The sequence below is a fragment of the Rattus rattus genome, chromosome 8 (assembly GCF_011064425.1).
Source record: "Rattus rattus isolate New Zealand chromosome 8, Rrattus_CSIRO_v1, whole genome shotgun sequence".
NCBI classification, from domain to species: domain Eukaryota; kingdom Metazoa; phylum Chordata; class Mammalia; order Rodentia; family Muridae; genus Rattus; species Rattus rattus.
In genome coordinates, this window is record NC_046161.1 from 60280790 (window position 1) to 60296249 (window position 15460).

At 39.6% G+C, this 15460-nt stretch overlaps 1 protein-coding gene across 8 annotated transcripts in view; it reads left to right on the top strand.

Annotated features, from left to right (window-relative positions):
- Csnk1g1 (casein kinase 1 gamma 1) overlaps positions 1–15460 on the top strand; it is a 137017-nt gene that overhangs the window by 49863 nt on the left and 71694 nt on the right. For 6 of the 8 annotated variants that reach the window (XM_032910595.1, XM_032910594.1, XM_032910598.1 and 3 more), the window contains one exon: positions 15355–15395. The exons of 1 other annotated variant lie outside the window; for it this stretch is intronic. In XM_032910595.1, the coding sequence (XP_032766486.1) occupies positions 15355–15395 (41 nt within the window). Of the gene's footprint in view, positions 1–5260; positions 5328–15354; positions 15396–15460 lie in introns of all 8 variants that reach the window. One more of the 8 variants, XM_032910601.1, reaches the window with a different exon arrangement.

Below are 15460 nucleotides of genomic sequence, written 5' to 3' on the forward strand. Positions count from 1 at the left end.
CTCCTCCGGAAACCCCCATCCCACCACTGCCTACATGAGCGTGTTCCCCCACCTACCCACTCACTCCCTCCCACCTCCACGCTCTGACACTCCCCTACACTGGGGCATCAAATTTCACAGGAACAAGGGCTTCTCCTCCTGTTGATGCCCGACAAGGCCCATCCTCTGCTACATATGCAGCTGGAACCATGGTTCACTCCATGTGTACTCTTTGGTTGGTGGTTTAGTCCCTGGGAGCTCTGGGGTGTCTGATTGGGTGATATTGTTGTTCTTCCTATGGGATTGCAAACCCCCTCAGCTACCTCAGTCCTTTCTCCAACTCCTCTATTGGGTACCCTGTTCTCAGTCCAGTGGTTAGCTGTGAGCATCCGCCTCTGTATTTGTCATGTTCTGGCAGAGCCTCTCAGGAGACAGCTACATCAGGCTCCTATCAGCATGCACTTCTTGGCATCCCCAATAGTTACTGGTTTGGTGACTGCACGTGGGGTGGATCCCCATGTGTGGCAGTCCCTGGATGGCCTTTTCTTCAATCTCTGCTCCACACTTTGTCTCCATATTTCCTCCTGTGAGTATTTTGTTCCCCCTTCTAAGAAGTACTGATGTATCCACACGTTTGTCTTTCTTCTTTTTGAGCTTGATATGGTCTGTAAATTGTATTTTGGGTATTCTGAGCTTTTGGGCTAATACCCACTTATCAGTGAGTGCATATCATGTGTGTTCTTTTCTAATTGGGTTACCTCACTCAGGATGATGTTTTCTAGTTCCATTTGCCTAAGAATTTCATGAAGCTTTTGATAGCTGAGTAGTACTCCGTTGTGTAGATTATATATCACATTTTCTCTGTTGAAGGACATCTGGGTTGTTTCCAGCTTCTGGCTATTATAAATAAGACTGCTGTGAACATAGTGGAGCATGTGTCCTTGTTCTATGTTGGAGCATCTTTTGGGTATATGCTCAGGGTTGGTATAGCTGGGTCCTCAGATAGTACTATGTCCAGTTTTCTGAGGAATCACCAGACTGATTCCAGAGTGGTTGTACCAGTTTGCAATCCCACCAGCAATGGAGGAGTGTTCCTCCTTCTCCACATCCTCACCAGCATCTGCTGTCACCTGAATTTTTGATCTTAGCCATTCTGATTGGTGTGAGATAAAATCTCAGGGTTGTTTTGATTTGCATTTCCCTGATGACTAAGGATGTTGAACATTTCTTTAGGTACTTCTCAGCCATTCAATAATTCTCAGCTGTGAATTCTTTGTTTAGATCTGAACCCCATTTTAATGGGGTTATTTGATTCTCTAGAGTCTAACTTCTTGAGTTCTTTGTATATTTTGGATATTAACCCTCTATCAGATGTAGGATTTTACCAATCCTACATCTTAATCTGTTGGTTGCCATTTTGTCCTATTCAGTGTTCTTTGCCTTACAGAAGCTTTGCAATTTTATGAGGTTCCATTGGTCGATTCTTGACCTTAGAGCATAAGCCATTGGTGTTCTGTCCAGGAAATTTTTCCCTGTGCCCATGTATTCAAGGCACTTCCCCACTTTCTCTTCTATTAGTTTGAGTGTATCTGGTTCGATGTGGAGGTCCTTGATCCACTTGGACATGAGCTTTGCACAAGGCGATAAGAATGGATCAATTTGTGTTCTTCTACATGCTGACCTCCAGTTGAATCAGCACCTTTTGTTGAAAATGCTATCTTTTTTCCATTGGATGGTTTTAGCTCCTTTGTCAAAGATCAGATGACTATAGGTGTATGGGTTCATTTCTGGGTCTTCAATTCTATTCCACTGATTTACCTGCCTTCTTTGTACAAATACCATACAGTTTTTATCATCATTGCTCTGTAATACAGCTTGAGGTCAGAGATGGTGATTCCCCCAGAAGTTCTTTTATTGTTGAGTATAGTTTTTGCTATTCTGGGTTTTTTGTTATTCCAAATGAATTTGCAAATTACTCTTTCTAAGTCTTTGAAGAATTGAATTGGAATTTTGATGGGGGTTGCATTAAATCTGTAACTCTTTTCATTATGTATGATATATAATGTATACTAAAAAAACATGGTTGGCTAGGGGCCAGGAGAGATGGCTTAGAGCAGCTTTTCAAGAGGTACCAGGTTTGATTTCATTCAAATGGCAGTTTGCAAGTATCTGTAACTCCAGTTCCAAGAAGATCTAACCTTCTTCTGCTCTCTGCAAACACTAAACATGTGGTACATGGCCATACATGCAGGCAAAACGCCCATAAACATTGGATGGATGGATGGATGGATGGATGGGTGGGCAGGCCTAAGCCCCCTCTCCAGGCCCTCCGCCAACAGTTTTGTTTTGTTTTGTTTTTTTTAACAAAAAGATTAAATGAATCAGCCAAGTTATCATTTGACTTTTGGCAGTAACAAAAGAGATTAATTCAAGCTTCAGGACTGGCAGGAATTTGTCACTTGTTCTTGGAGAGGAAAGATATTTACTGGCTTAAGGAGACCTGGTGAATGAAGAAGGCTTTAATGAGGTTAGTAATGAAGGACTAGGTGAGTGGTAGGATAAATGTGTAAGACAGTTCGTGACTATATTAACTTTGACAAATGTGTACCACAAACATAGTCCCTTAATTTCTATGTACATGTGTTTCAATTATTCAAAACATATACAGGAATTAAGAAATCCCCATGGCCCTAGCAAGTGCAAGGGCCTGGGTTCGGTCCCCAGCTCCCAAAAAAAAAAAAAAAAAAAAAAAAAAACCAACCAAACAAAAAACCTAACAACAACAGGAGGGAAGGAAGGAAGGAAGGAAGGAAGGAAGGAAGGAAGGAAGGAAGGAAGGAAGGAGTCACCATGGTGGTTGGTGTGATAGCTAAGGTTAGGAGTATCTACTGCTCTTGCAAAGGATCCAGGTTTGGTTCCCAGGACCAACACTGGTGGTTCCTAACTTCCTGTAACTCTAGTTCCAGGGAAGTCAATTCCCTTTGGCTTCCTTAGGCATATGCACACCTGTGGTAAAGGCATAAAGTCACACATGTGCACACACATATACTTACACACAATCTAGACTAATCTGTGGAAATGGCTCAGCTATAATAGCAGTTCCTCAGTTTCTCCCCTCTATGCTGGTATTTTGTTTGGCCCGATCTTGTACATCCAGTCATAGTTGCTGGAATTTTTTTTTTCTTTTCTTTTTTTTTTTGGAGCTGGGGACTGAACCCAGGGCCTTGCGCTTGCTAGGCAAGCGCTCTACCACTGAGCTAAATCTCCAAACCCTGTTGCTGGAATTTTATATTTACAATTTGTATTTAGAGCTACCTTGTCATATTGGGCAAGTATTGCAGACATTTACCTTTGGCTCCTAGGATTTTTCTGTCCCCTTTTCTGTGATGATCTCTTAACCTTGAGGGGAGGTGTAGTATGAATGTTTGATTTAGGTTTGAACGCTCCACTGTGTATTCTGCAGTCTGACCAGTTGTGTTGTCTATATTCATTGCATCTATTAAAAACAGAAGCTTCACTGATGATGTTTGAGAAATGCACAAACTCGTAGATAAGAACTTAGGAAGCAGTGCATTTAGAATAGTATTAGGTTCTTTCCTACAGCATGTGACCTAGTCAGCCCTCAGTTTTAGCCCTAGTTAACAGTACCAGGCAGGCATGAGTCCTATCTTGTGAGCAGGTTTTAAATCCATCAGGGAGGTGGTGGTTCCTCCCATAATGTCTGAGCCACTGTTACACTGGTGGATACATCTTTCCAGGACAGTCATGACTGTAGCTCATAGGCTTCACAGCTGCATAAGCTGCTTATTACTTTTCTTCCCTAGTAGTGTGCATAGATGGGAGGGTAAGACCAAGGAGGTAGGAAACAGATAGATAGCTAATACTAAACACAATTGATAAAGCCATATGGAAACTTTCTACTGTACAAGCTTTTACACATACAGACAACACACACATATACACACATACACGGGCATACTTGTATGGTATTTAATGGTATTACCCTGTAGACAATGTCTGTCTCTCCTGGACACCATAGATTATCACATTTTTTTTAAAGTTGCCTTTTTTTTTTTTTTTTTTAAACTGTGTATACAGTGTTCTGCCTGCATGGGTGCCTGCAAGCCAGAAGAGGGCACAAGATCTCATATAGATGGTAAACCACCTTTTGGTTGCTGGGAATTGAACTCAGGACCTCTGGAAGAGCAGCCCATGCTCTTCTAAGCCGTCTCTCCAGTCCATAGACTATCAATTTTTAAAATACCCCATGCCAGGTATGCGTTACCTCTTTTTGATTCAGTGGGACTCCATTTTTGGGTCAGTGGGACTCCATTTACCAGCTCCCCTCACTCCAGTTACCAGGTATTACCATTGTTTTTGGTTACACTTTAGCATGTGATAATTAGACCACATTGTTGAAGACTGGAGAAATGTTTCAGCAGTTAAAAACATATACTGTTATTGCAGAGTACCTGGGTTTGATTCCTAGCACCCATATAATGGCTTACAACCATCCATAACTCCAGTTTCAGCGGATCTGATACCCTCTTCAGCCCTTCAAGAGTATCAGACATGCATGTGGTACATAAACGTGAGGAAAATACTCATCTATGTATGTTTAAAAAGATAGACCCTGAGAACCTATTGCTTTAAGACAGGATTTCTCTTTGTGAAGACCTAGCTGTCCTGGAAATCTCTCTGTAGATCAAGCCAGTGTCCTATGTACAGAGATTTGCCTGCCTCTGCTTCTAGAGTGCTGTGATTAAAGGTGGGAGCCACTCCTGCCACCTCCACCACTACCACAACCATGTTATCAAGGATTATTTCTATAGGCTTTTATTTGTATAGATTGTTTCATTAGATAGGGTAGATTTGAAGATTTAGGAAAGAGAGTATCAATTGTGATGGTTGGTATTAAATTGTCAGTTTGACAGAAGTTAAAATCACCTAAGATATGAGCTTCTGGTAGTGTCTGTAGGGGACTCTCTCGATAATGTTAGTTGAGGTAAGAAGATTTCCTATTGGTGAATGTCTTCATTCTCTAAGCAAGGGATCCTGGATTGTTTTAAGAGTGGAGAAAGTGAGCTAGAAACTAGTATACGTGCACTTCTTTTATTTCTTTCTTTTTGTTTGTTTGTTTGTTTTTTCCTCTCCTGTGTGTCTTCATTGGTCAGAGTAGTTTCTCTTTCCATCATGTAGGATCCAGGGATTAACTCAGATTGTCATGGCAAGTGCCTTACTCTCCACACAGTCTTGAAGACTTGTTTTTTCTTGACTGCAGATGCAAGTAACTAGCTTCTTGCTGCTGTCATTTCCCTCTGTGATGGATTGTAACCTGGAACTGTGAGGTAAATAAACAATTCTCCCTTAAATTACTTTTGTCAAGAGATTTTATCACAACAACAGGAAAAGAAACTAAGATTAATATATCCATATTCCTTGATAGTCATTGGGAGTGTTTTGAAGACATATTATTTAATGAAATATTTTTTGACAAGTAGTAGGGAAAAAAATGAAATAACCATATTCAAAGCCTAAACATGAATTCTTATATAGAAAAATTAACACAGTAGATTAAAGGACTAAATGCAAAGCCAGAATTTAAACTCTTAGACTACCTAAGATAAGGCTAGGCATAAAATGGTGTATACTTTTAATTCCATCACTCAGTAGGCAGAAGCAGGTAGTTCTCTGAGTTCCAAGTGTTGCCATGCCTAGCAACAAATAAAAACTTTTTGTGTTACTTAAAAGAATCATCAAGAAAGCAAAGAGCATTATGACTTGGTTGGTAAAAAGTATTGTTGCTCAAGCCTGAGTTCAGTCCTTGAGAGCCATGGTGGAAGAAGAGAACCAATTCCTGAAAGGTATTTTCTGACCTCCACACAACACCATGATATACGTCTTCATCGTCATCGTCATCATCATCACCACCACCACTACCACGATTATTAATTATTATTATTAATACCATTATATGTATCATCATCATCACTAGAGGAAGAAGAAGGAGAAGGAGGAGAATGGAATGAAATACTGGCAAATGGAATATCTATTTAAGGGATTTTTTAAAACATATAAAGAACTCTTTTTTAAACTCAACAATAAATTAGAAGACAACCCAGGGGACTGGAGAGATGGCTCAGTGGTTAAGAGCACTAGCTGTGGGGTTGGGGATTTAGCTCAGTGGTAGAGCGCTGCCTAGGAAGCGAAGGCCCTGGTCTGGTCCCCCAGCTCCAAAAAAGAACCAAAAAAAAAAAAAAAAAAAAAAAAAAAGCACTAGCTGCTCTTCCAGAGGTCCTGAGTTCAATTCCTAGCAACCACATGGTGGCTCCCAACCATCTGTAATGAGATCTGATGCTCTCTTCTAGCAAGCAGGTGTACATGCAGATAGAGCACTCACACATTAAATAAACAAATAAACAAATCTTAAAAAAAAAAAAAAAGAAAAAGGAGAAGAAGACAAACCAGATTAAAAATTAGCAAAGCTAAGTTTGGCTGGAGAGACTGTGCAGCACTTAAGAACACATACTTCTCTGTGGACCTAGGTTTAGTTTACTGTATTCATTTTAGGTTGCTCACAGCCTCCTGTAACTCCAGATCCAAAGGCTTCAGTGCCTCTAGTGCAAGCATGTCTGTGTGCACACATACATACACATAATTAAAAGTAAATCTCTTGGGGTTGGGGATTTAGCTCAGTGGTAGGCCCTGGGTTCGGTCCCCAGCTCTGAAAAAAAAAAGAAAAAAGAAGAAAAAAAAAAAAGTAAATCTTACTTTTGATTGAACAGGGGATTTGAATATACTTTAATTCAGAGGTAAAGGAAGATAAGCACATGAAAAGTGTTCAACTTCTTTAGTCATTGAGGAAATACAGATGAAAACTACTTCTTCAAATCTACCAACTCTGGAAAGAGTTAGTGTTTGCTGGAAAGACTAGATAGAGATTGACTGCTTATACAATGATATTGGGAAGGTAAAATGGCACAGCCACTTTTGAAGATAAGTCTGGTAGTTCCTTAAGATATGACAAAATACCTGACATAAGGTATTTATGGAGGGAAAGGGGAAGGGAAAAGCAAAAAAGAAAGACTTTCTTTTAGCTCACAGTTTCAGGGGCCAAAGAGCATTAGTATAGGCTTGATGCCTCAACCCCTGGCTGCCCTTCATATGGCATTTGCTAGAGTTGAAGGAGGTAGGAATTATATGTAACCATCCTTGTATGAGAACTTCAGGTGCTCATGTACACTACTTTCCAAGAATATGCCCTCAATAATCTAGTCTCGCAAGCCCCACTTCAAAGCTCCTTTGATCTCCACAAATAACCAAACTTCCAGTACATAGACTTTGCAGGGACAGAGTTAATTATATCATAGCATAGATCAGTGGATCTCAACCTGTGGGTCACAACCCCTTTGGCAAGTCTCTGTCTCCAAAATATATTTACATTATGATTCATAACTAACATTTATAGTTATAAAGTAGCAACAAAAAATAATTTTATGATCGAATATCACCACAACATGAGAACTGTATTAAAGAGCAGCAGCATTAAAGAAGTTGAGAATCACTGGCATGGATAAACACATTTTTGTATTATTTATCTGGTTAAATGAATAGGAGCTGGGGTTGTAACTTAATTTGCAGAGTGCTTGCCTTGCATACTCAGGCCCCAAGTTTTGAGGCCCCAACATGGGCATGATTGCATACACCTGTAATCCCAGCACCCCTGAGCTTTTTATTCATATTTGTTTGGTTGTTGTTGTTGTTGTTTAGCAAGTTTTCTTTGTGTAGCCTTAGCTGTCCTTGAACTTGCTATGTAGACCAGGCCGATCTCCAACTAACTGAGATCCACCTGCCCCTGTTGCCAGCCTTTTTTTTTTTTTTTTGAATGTTTCATTCTTTAGGAAAGTCTTACAAACTAGACTAATCCCTATTCTAAACTTTTTAATCTCAAAATGAAGTAATTGAAACTGATTTTCAATCAGTTTTTTTTTTCTTTTTCTTTTTTTTCGGAGCTGGGGACCGAACCCAGGGCCTTGCGTTTGCTAGGCAAGCGCTCTACCACTGAGCTAAATCCCAACCCCTTTCAATCAGTTTTTATAGATAACTTTCTGACCATTAGTTACATGAAAAATATTATAACCACATACATATAAAATATATATGTCTGAAATAAAAATTTCTCAAAATAATGTCTATTCTTACTAAGTGTTGTAAACTACCTTTCTTAAAAATTGTTTTTCTTTAAAGAATGCATTGGGGCTTAGGTATGTTGCTGGGTTATAGAATGATTGATTGCCTATCATGTGTGAGCCCCTGGGTTCATCCCCCAGTGCATCAATCACAGTAAAATGAATGTGCTAAGATGCTTAAAAATAAATCTGTGAAAACCGAGTATATTGGCATATACCTGTCATCATGCCACTTGGGAAGCTGATCCATTAGGATGCACAGTTCCATGCCAATCTGGGATACATAACAAGTCTTAGAGGACCCTTAGCTACTGAGCTACTAAATGAGAGCATGTTTCTAAACAAGTAAAATATTGACAAATATTTTAATGGATTAACTTTATGCCCTACTAATGAAACATAAAAGTGTGGGGGAAATAGCATTTTCTGTTGTGTTAATAATAAACATGATACATAACACCACCTAAGGTGCGTAGTGCTGAAGCTACAATATAGATTTTATGATATAATTTAAAGTGAAGATTTATCTCAGTTGGCAGAGTGTACATATAAGCTAGATTTGGTAGGCACAGCCTGTAATCTCAGCACTTGGGAGGTAGAGACAGAAAGACCAGCCCATCCATCTTTGACAGCATAATGAATTCAGAGCCAGTTTGGGGTCTATGAGACACTATCTCAGAACCTAAGACAAAGACTAGCTTAGGTCAGCATCAGTGAGGCTCTGGGTTCAATCCCCAGTATTTCCAAAAACAAACATGTAATACTTGGTTCTTTGTTCTGTGTTTTTTTTTTTTTATTATTGTTTTTTTTTCTTTTTTTAAATAATTTGTTCTTTTTTTTTTCCTTTTTTCTTTTTTTTTTCGGAGCTGGGGACCGAACCCAGGGCCTTGCGCTTGCTAGGCAAGCGCTCTACCACTGAGCTAAATCCCCAACCCCTTGGTTTGGTTTTATATGTATGAATGTTTGGCCTGAATGAGTGTGCCTAGTGCCTGCAAAAGAAGGCATTGAATTTCCCTGGAACCAGCATTATGGATGGCTGTAAGCCATCCTGTTGGTGTTACTGCCAAACCATCTCTCCAGCCCAGTCTTATTATTGATAAGCAAAAATTTTGGATTTATTTATATAAGCGCTCTATCTGCTTATATACCTTTGTGCCAGAAGAGGGCATCAGATCAAATTATAGATGGTTGTGGTTGCTGGGGATTGAACTCAGGACCTCTGGAAGAGCAGTGCTCTTAACTGCTGAGCCATCTCCAGCCCTGAAAAGCAAGTTTTTGAAAATTTGAAATTTGAAAAATTGAAAAATTGGCATATAAATTATCCTTACCATCAACTAATCATTATTTGAGAAATGTTTAACATTGTAATACCAATCTTTCCCTTAATCATCCTGAACAAATAAAGAGACACTCGCTAGCTGGGGCTGGAGGGAGCAGTGGACCAACTGCCCTCTTCACTAAGAAGAATAGTAACTATTCATAAGTATGTAGAAGTATTTACTTATTTCCCCTGCTAATTGCCTTCCTGACTGACTGCCCAGCCACCCTCCTTCCCTCCTTCCTTTCCATGTCCTTAAAGATTTTAATATGTGTGTGTGTGTGTGCACAAAATGGACACATGGCCCCCCCGTAAAGACTAGAAAAGATCCTAAACCGGAGTTAGAGGTGGTTGCAAGCCACTCAACATGGATGCTAAGAACTGAACTTTGGTCCTTGCTGTTCTGCTCTTATTTAATGAGCTATCCAGCTTCTACATCAATCTCTTCTTACTAGATTTTAAGAAATAAAGTTTAGGTAGCAATTTATACATGCACTGCTTTCACTTTAGGGCAGCTAGAAGGATGATTAAACCCTTTATGTTTCCTTAATTGTGACTCTTAACTAAGAGCTACTGGTTCTTTGAAAATTGCTGTGTCTGATTGAAGCTTTCAGTAAATGTAGCCCGTAGGTAGCTTACTGAAACAGGAAGTCTTCCTTCAGATGTTTTGATGTCAGTGTCATATCCAGGCTGCTTCATTGAAAAACTGAGCTTAGATAAAAGTGCTCCAAAACGTGTAAATACTGCAGTTTTTCTGCCATTACGAAAAGTTGAGCCTGTGGATTTTATGCAATGAATACTAAAGCTTTGAGTATCATGCTAGCTAATGGGTAGATTTTCAGTTCATTAAACTGCTTTCCTTTTCTCACAGTTATTGAAACATTTGATGCATATTTTTAGTTGAAGTAGTTATTAATTTTAAATAGATAGAATTTTGACCCACAATCTTTGTCATTAAATTCTTCCAGTGCAAAATTTCTGAGTACAGTATATTCACTGAGCATATTGACTGAATGATTGGATTTCTAAATGTCTGAATTTCCTATTGACTTATACAATTTTTTAATTATAAACTTTATTTATTTTGCCTGTTGAGTGTAATATGTACCACTGTGTACATGTGGAGATCAAAGGTTTTCATTGTCTCCTTCCAATAAGTGGACTCTAGGAATCTAACTCAAATCATCAGGCTTGGTGTCAATACCTTTACTGAATGAGCCGTCTCACCAGCCCCTGCTCAAGTTCATGATGCCTTTGCCCCCTGGCAAAGGAATTGATTTGAACAGCGCTTGGCCCAGGACAATTATCTATCATCACCTCCAGTGTTCTATAGCTATTAGATAAGAGAATGACATTTATTCAGTTCTTTTGGTATTCTTAGAAAAAGTAAGCAAGCACAAACCAGTTAGCATTTTGCAGTATATCAGCCACCATACCTAATTTTAAGTTTATTATGTTCTCTCAGAAGACATAAAGAACCATCTTTTCTCCCAAATAGGACACCAAGAGGCTCAAGAAACCTCTTTTAAAGGTGGCCAATGATTTTACTGGGGCTATTTACAACAGCATGGATAAATAGAAATTAGCCACATCGCCTGAAGGTCCCAGTTCTGGAGAGCTGCATCACTGTAGTCTTAACTCCTAGTCAGCCTTCTGTCTTTAATGTACTCTCCCACTCTGTTCCCTCAGAGCTCAGGGGAGTGAGGAGAGGGGTCGTGACTGGAATCTCGAGAAGATAAACTCTACCTTTCTTCCACCAGAGAATGTTAGCAGCCCTCTTACTATTGCCATGTGTGTAGCAGTCACTGTATTGCTTACTTTTCCTGTTGAGATGACTGGAGACAAGGTATTCTGTAGGTCATAAGAGTCATTCTTCATGATGGCAGATGGTCTTGTCATGTCTGCAGAAAATAGCTTTACTTCAACACTTAGTATATTTTTTATATAGAAAATTGAAGCTAAGAAGCAATTCATAATCTATCACTTTCTAGTTTAGAGAGAACTGAAGGAACACACACTGATTCCTCTCCTCTCTCTCTCTCCCCCTCCCTCTCCCTACCCCCCTCCTCTCCCCTTCCCCCACCCCCACTCCTTCCTTCACTCTTTGTCCTTCAATGTAGGATCTCAAGTAGCCCTTAAACTCAAGATCCTGTTGTCTTTACTCTTTGTGTGCTAGATTAAAGGGGTGGGCTACCACACTTGGCATAAGGACATAACTTTTGGCCCTTATTTTCTTATCTCCTATTAAATGTAAACTCTTCAAAATATCTGAGATATAAATTTTATTTGTTTTACTCTTTTTAGAGGGGCTATTACCTCATACTTAAAATAATAATGAAAATTAGATTTATTTAGTACTTTTTAGTTTCCAAAGGACTTTCACATGCTCTATCTCATAATCCTTATAACTCTTCAATGCTAGAAATGTGGTTCTTTAAATAATGTTCTTCTATGAAAATGTCTTTTTTTTTTTTTTTTTTTTTTTTCTTTTTTTCGGAGCTGGGGACCGAACCCAGGGCCTTGCAGTTGCTAGGCAAGCGCTCTACCACTGAGCTAAATCCCCAACCCTGAAAATGTCTTTTTTTTCCCCCTAGTTATACTATAGGGCCAAGATAATACTTTTAAAATATCACTTGATTTTCTCTTAGCATAAGATTATTGGTGATTCTCAGCAAGCAGAAGAATGAAATAAAAACTTATACATATGTTAGTTTCTCATAAAGAGCATACAAGACTGCAGGTTTATCTAGTTGATGGTTCCAAATGCTTCAGACCATAATTTCCTGTGTTTGTTGCTATTGGTTGATATGAGGCAGAACATATGACTAAATTTTATAGTGCAGCAGAGCTGTACACCTCATTGGGTCTGGAAGAAAAAAAAGCCGAGAGGAGGGGAGGAGGGCAAAGGGGGAAGGGAGGGAAGGAGGAAGGAAGGAGAGGGAAGGAGGGGAGAAGAGAAGAGAATCCAGGAGCTAGATAGACCGTTGAAAACTATGTCCTGGTGACCAACTTTCTTTCTTTAGGCCCCATTTGCTAGTTTTATCACCTATCAATAGTGCCATCAAATTATGAATCCCCCACTGAGTTAACCCATTGATAAGACAGCCTCTTCTGATCCAATCACCTTCTAGTACTTGGACCCACCAGCTAGGACTAAGCTGGTTCATCTTAGCAAACATCTGTTAATATATATCAGGTACTATATTTGTTATTGATGGGGGCATTTATGGCTTGTGTACACACACACACACACACACACACACACACACACACACACACACACACACACACACACACACATTTTTGTCCTCAGGAAACACTGCCTCCCTAAGGTAAAAAGAAATATATGCAACATACCTGACATATACCTGTCATCCAGGTCTTAAGAGGCTGAGGCAGGAAGATTGTTATGAGTGCAAGTCTATCCTGGGCTACATTTTGAGACCCTGTCTTCCAGGTAGGTAGGTTGGTAGGTAGGTAGGTAGGTAGGTAGGTAGGTAGGTAGGTAGGTAGGTGGATGGACAGATAGATGGACGGATGGATGGATGGAAGGTAGGTAGGTAGATAGATAGATAGATAGATAGATAGATAGATAGATAGATAGATAGATAGATTGATTGACCTGCCTTCAATCCCAGCACTAAGGAGGCTAAGGCATGTGGATCTCTGAGTTCAAAGCTACCCTGGTTTACATAGCTTGGCCAAACTGTAAAGGGATCCTGTTTTTAAAAAAAAAAAAAATGACTGTACAATTTTCTAGAAACTAGGTTTTTATTTGTGTTTTTAAGTTTCTTGAATCTTGTATAAAGCCAATTCCATACCATCCAGGTGAAACCCTATGCCCCTTTAAAAATTTGAAAGGAAAAATTTTTTTTCAGGCTGGGGATGGAGATGTAGTTCAGTAGTAGCACAGGTCATGCCTACATGTAGAAGACCCTGAATTCTATCCTCCATACTTGAATACACACACACACACACACACACACACACACACACACACACACACACACACACACCAGGAAATAGCCGTAAACAATCTGATCATGTGACATGCTAGTAGATGTAGAATTTGATATTCTGTGACTGGACTCAGACAATTGGAGAATATGGTCCATAAGAAGTGATAAGAAGCCAGAAAGGATCAGTGGAGGCAGCCTGTGGATGGCCTTGGATGGCCTTACTCTGCAGTATGTACACATCAGAGAGCATTGTGATAGATCAGGGCCTCTGTGTACTAAATTGCACAACAAATAAGACATGTTATTCTAGGAACCTTGTTTTTTTAACTTGTAGTTTTAAGGGAAAATACTTATATTAAAGTGAGCCCAGAGTATTGTAAAAATTAGGTGTCTTTTTTATTTTTTTATAATGCAAGTGTTCAAAGAAATCAAAGGTATCTTTCTTTGGAGATAGGGGAAGGCCTTACTATATAGCTCTGCTTGGCCTGGAACTGCTGATGTATACCAAACTGGCCTTGAACTCACAGAGACCCCCTGCCCTCTGACTTCCCACTCCTGGAGGTTAAAGGTGTGTGTCACCATGCCCTACCTGGATTTTTTTTTTTTTTAATATAAGAAGTAACCTTTATTCTTCAGTTACTTGACTTTCTGACTTGAAATTTTTGTACCCAAGCATACTTTCCTCTGTTTCCCAGAGTCTTCTATGTACTTGTTCATATTTTTGTCTTAGCATCATCACATTGTATAATTTATTGGCTGGGTTTTTAGCACATACACTGGGCTGCATGAGGAGCTAGGGCTCCTCTACGTTGGAGAACTGTGTGTGGCTCGTCTCGGATGGATGAGCTTATCTGTGCTGGGTAGTAAGACATTCAGATGCATTCCCTACTTCTGCTTTCCTACTTTTCTAGTTAATTCTTACGCTGTCTCATACATAATGGTTCTGATGATGTGATCTGGTTATAGATCTGATTATGTGATCACTCTACCTCCAGATCTTCTGTTTTCAACTTGGAGTGGTATAAGTTTCCCTAGTACAGCTCTAACCTTCTCCAGTTCTCGCTTTAACTACTCCATGGCAGTCTTCATCCTTCCCTGATGTGCACTAAACTTTATGACTGGGCCACTTTGACGTCTTCTGCCGTTTGCTTTTGCAGTTTCCTCTTCCTGAAATGATCTTACCCAGTCTTCAGCTCCTAAAATACTGCTTGCTCTTTGAGAATTTTGTGGAGGAGGGAGGTCGAAGGGAGAGAACTGAATTCCTGAGACTTCCACCCTGGTTCTTCTGTCACCCACAGTAATTATTGTCCCTCTTTGTTCACAGTGGGATCCAGGTTTATTCCTTTGCTGAACATGCCTACCACCTTCACTTTAAATATTCATCTCTTGTTTCCTTCTCCCTCTCAACTACATCCCTGATCTGTGTTTCATTTTTTTCTAGAGATAGAAGGAGGTTTGAGACAAAAGCTCATGTAGTCCAGGTTGACCTTAAACTCAACATGTATGGAACATGTAGCGAAGGATGACCTTGGATCCCTGGTTTTCCTTCCTCCAACCTTCAAGTTTAAATTTCTATCTTTGAAATTGTAGCATTTCTTCTCAGTTGACTTAATGCCATAATAACTGAGAAATAATAAGGTTCCAATATGTGGAGGGCATAAAGGAGAGAGGAGGGGGTAGATTTGATTGGTTTTCTCCTTTTTTAAAACAAAGCAAAACAGTCTCTTATGTAGCTTGCATTTTTAGATTCTCCAGCTGTTTTCTGTCCTAGCCCTGCTGCTCCTCATTACCTCTGTTTAGACTTTCACTTAGCTCTGACTTCCTGTGCTGAGCCCACTTAGAAAATCCACCTTTCCCATGACCTTCTACGCTAACATCACTAAATATATACATTCTCTTTTTCCCTTAGGTAAAAATCTCTACACCAATGAATATGTAGCCATTAAACTGGTGAGTAGAATGTGTGTGTCATGGTCTATGTGTTTGGTGTTTTCATTGCTAATGTCTCCTTACAG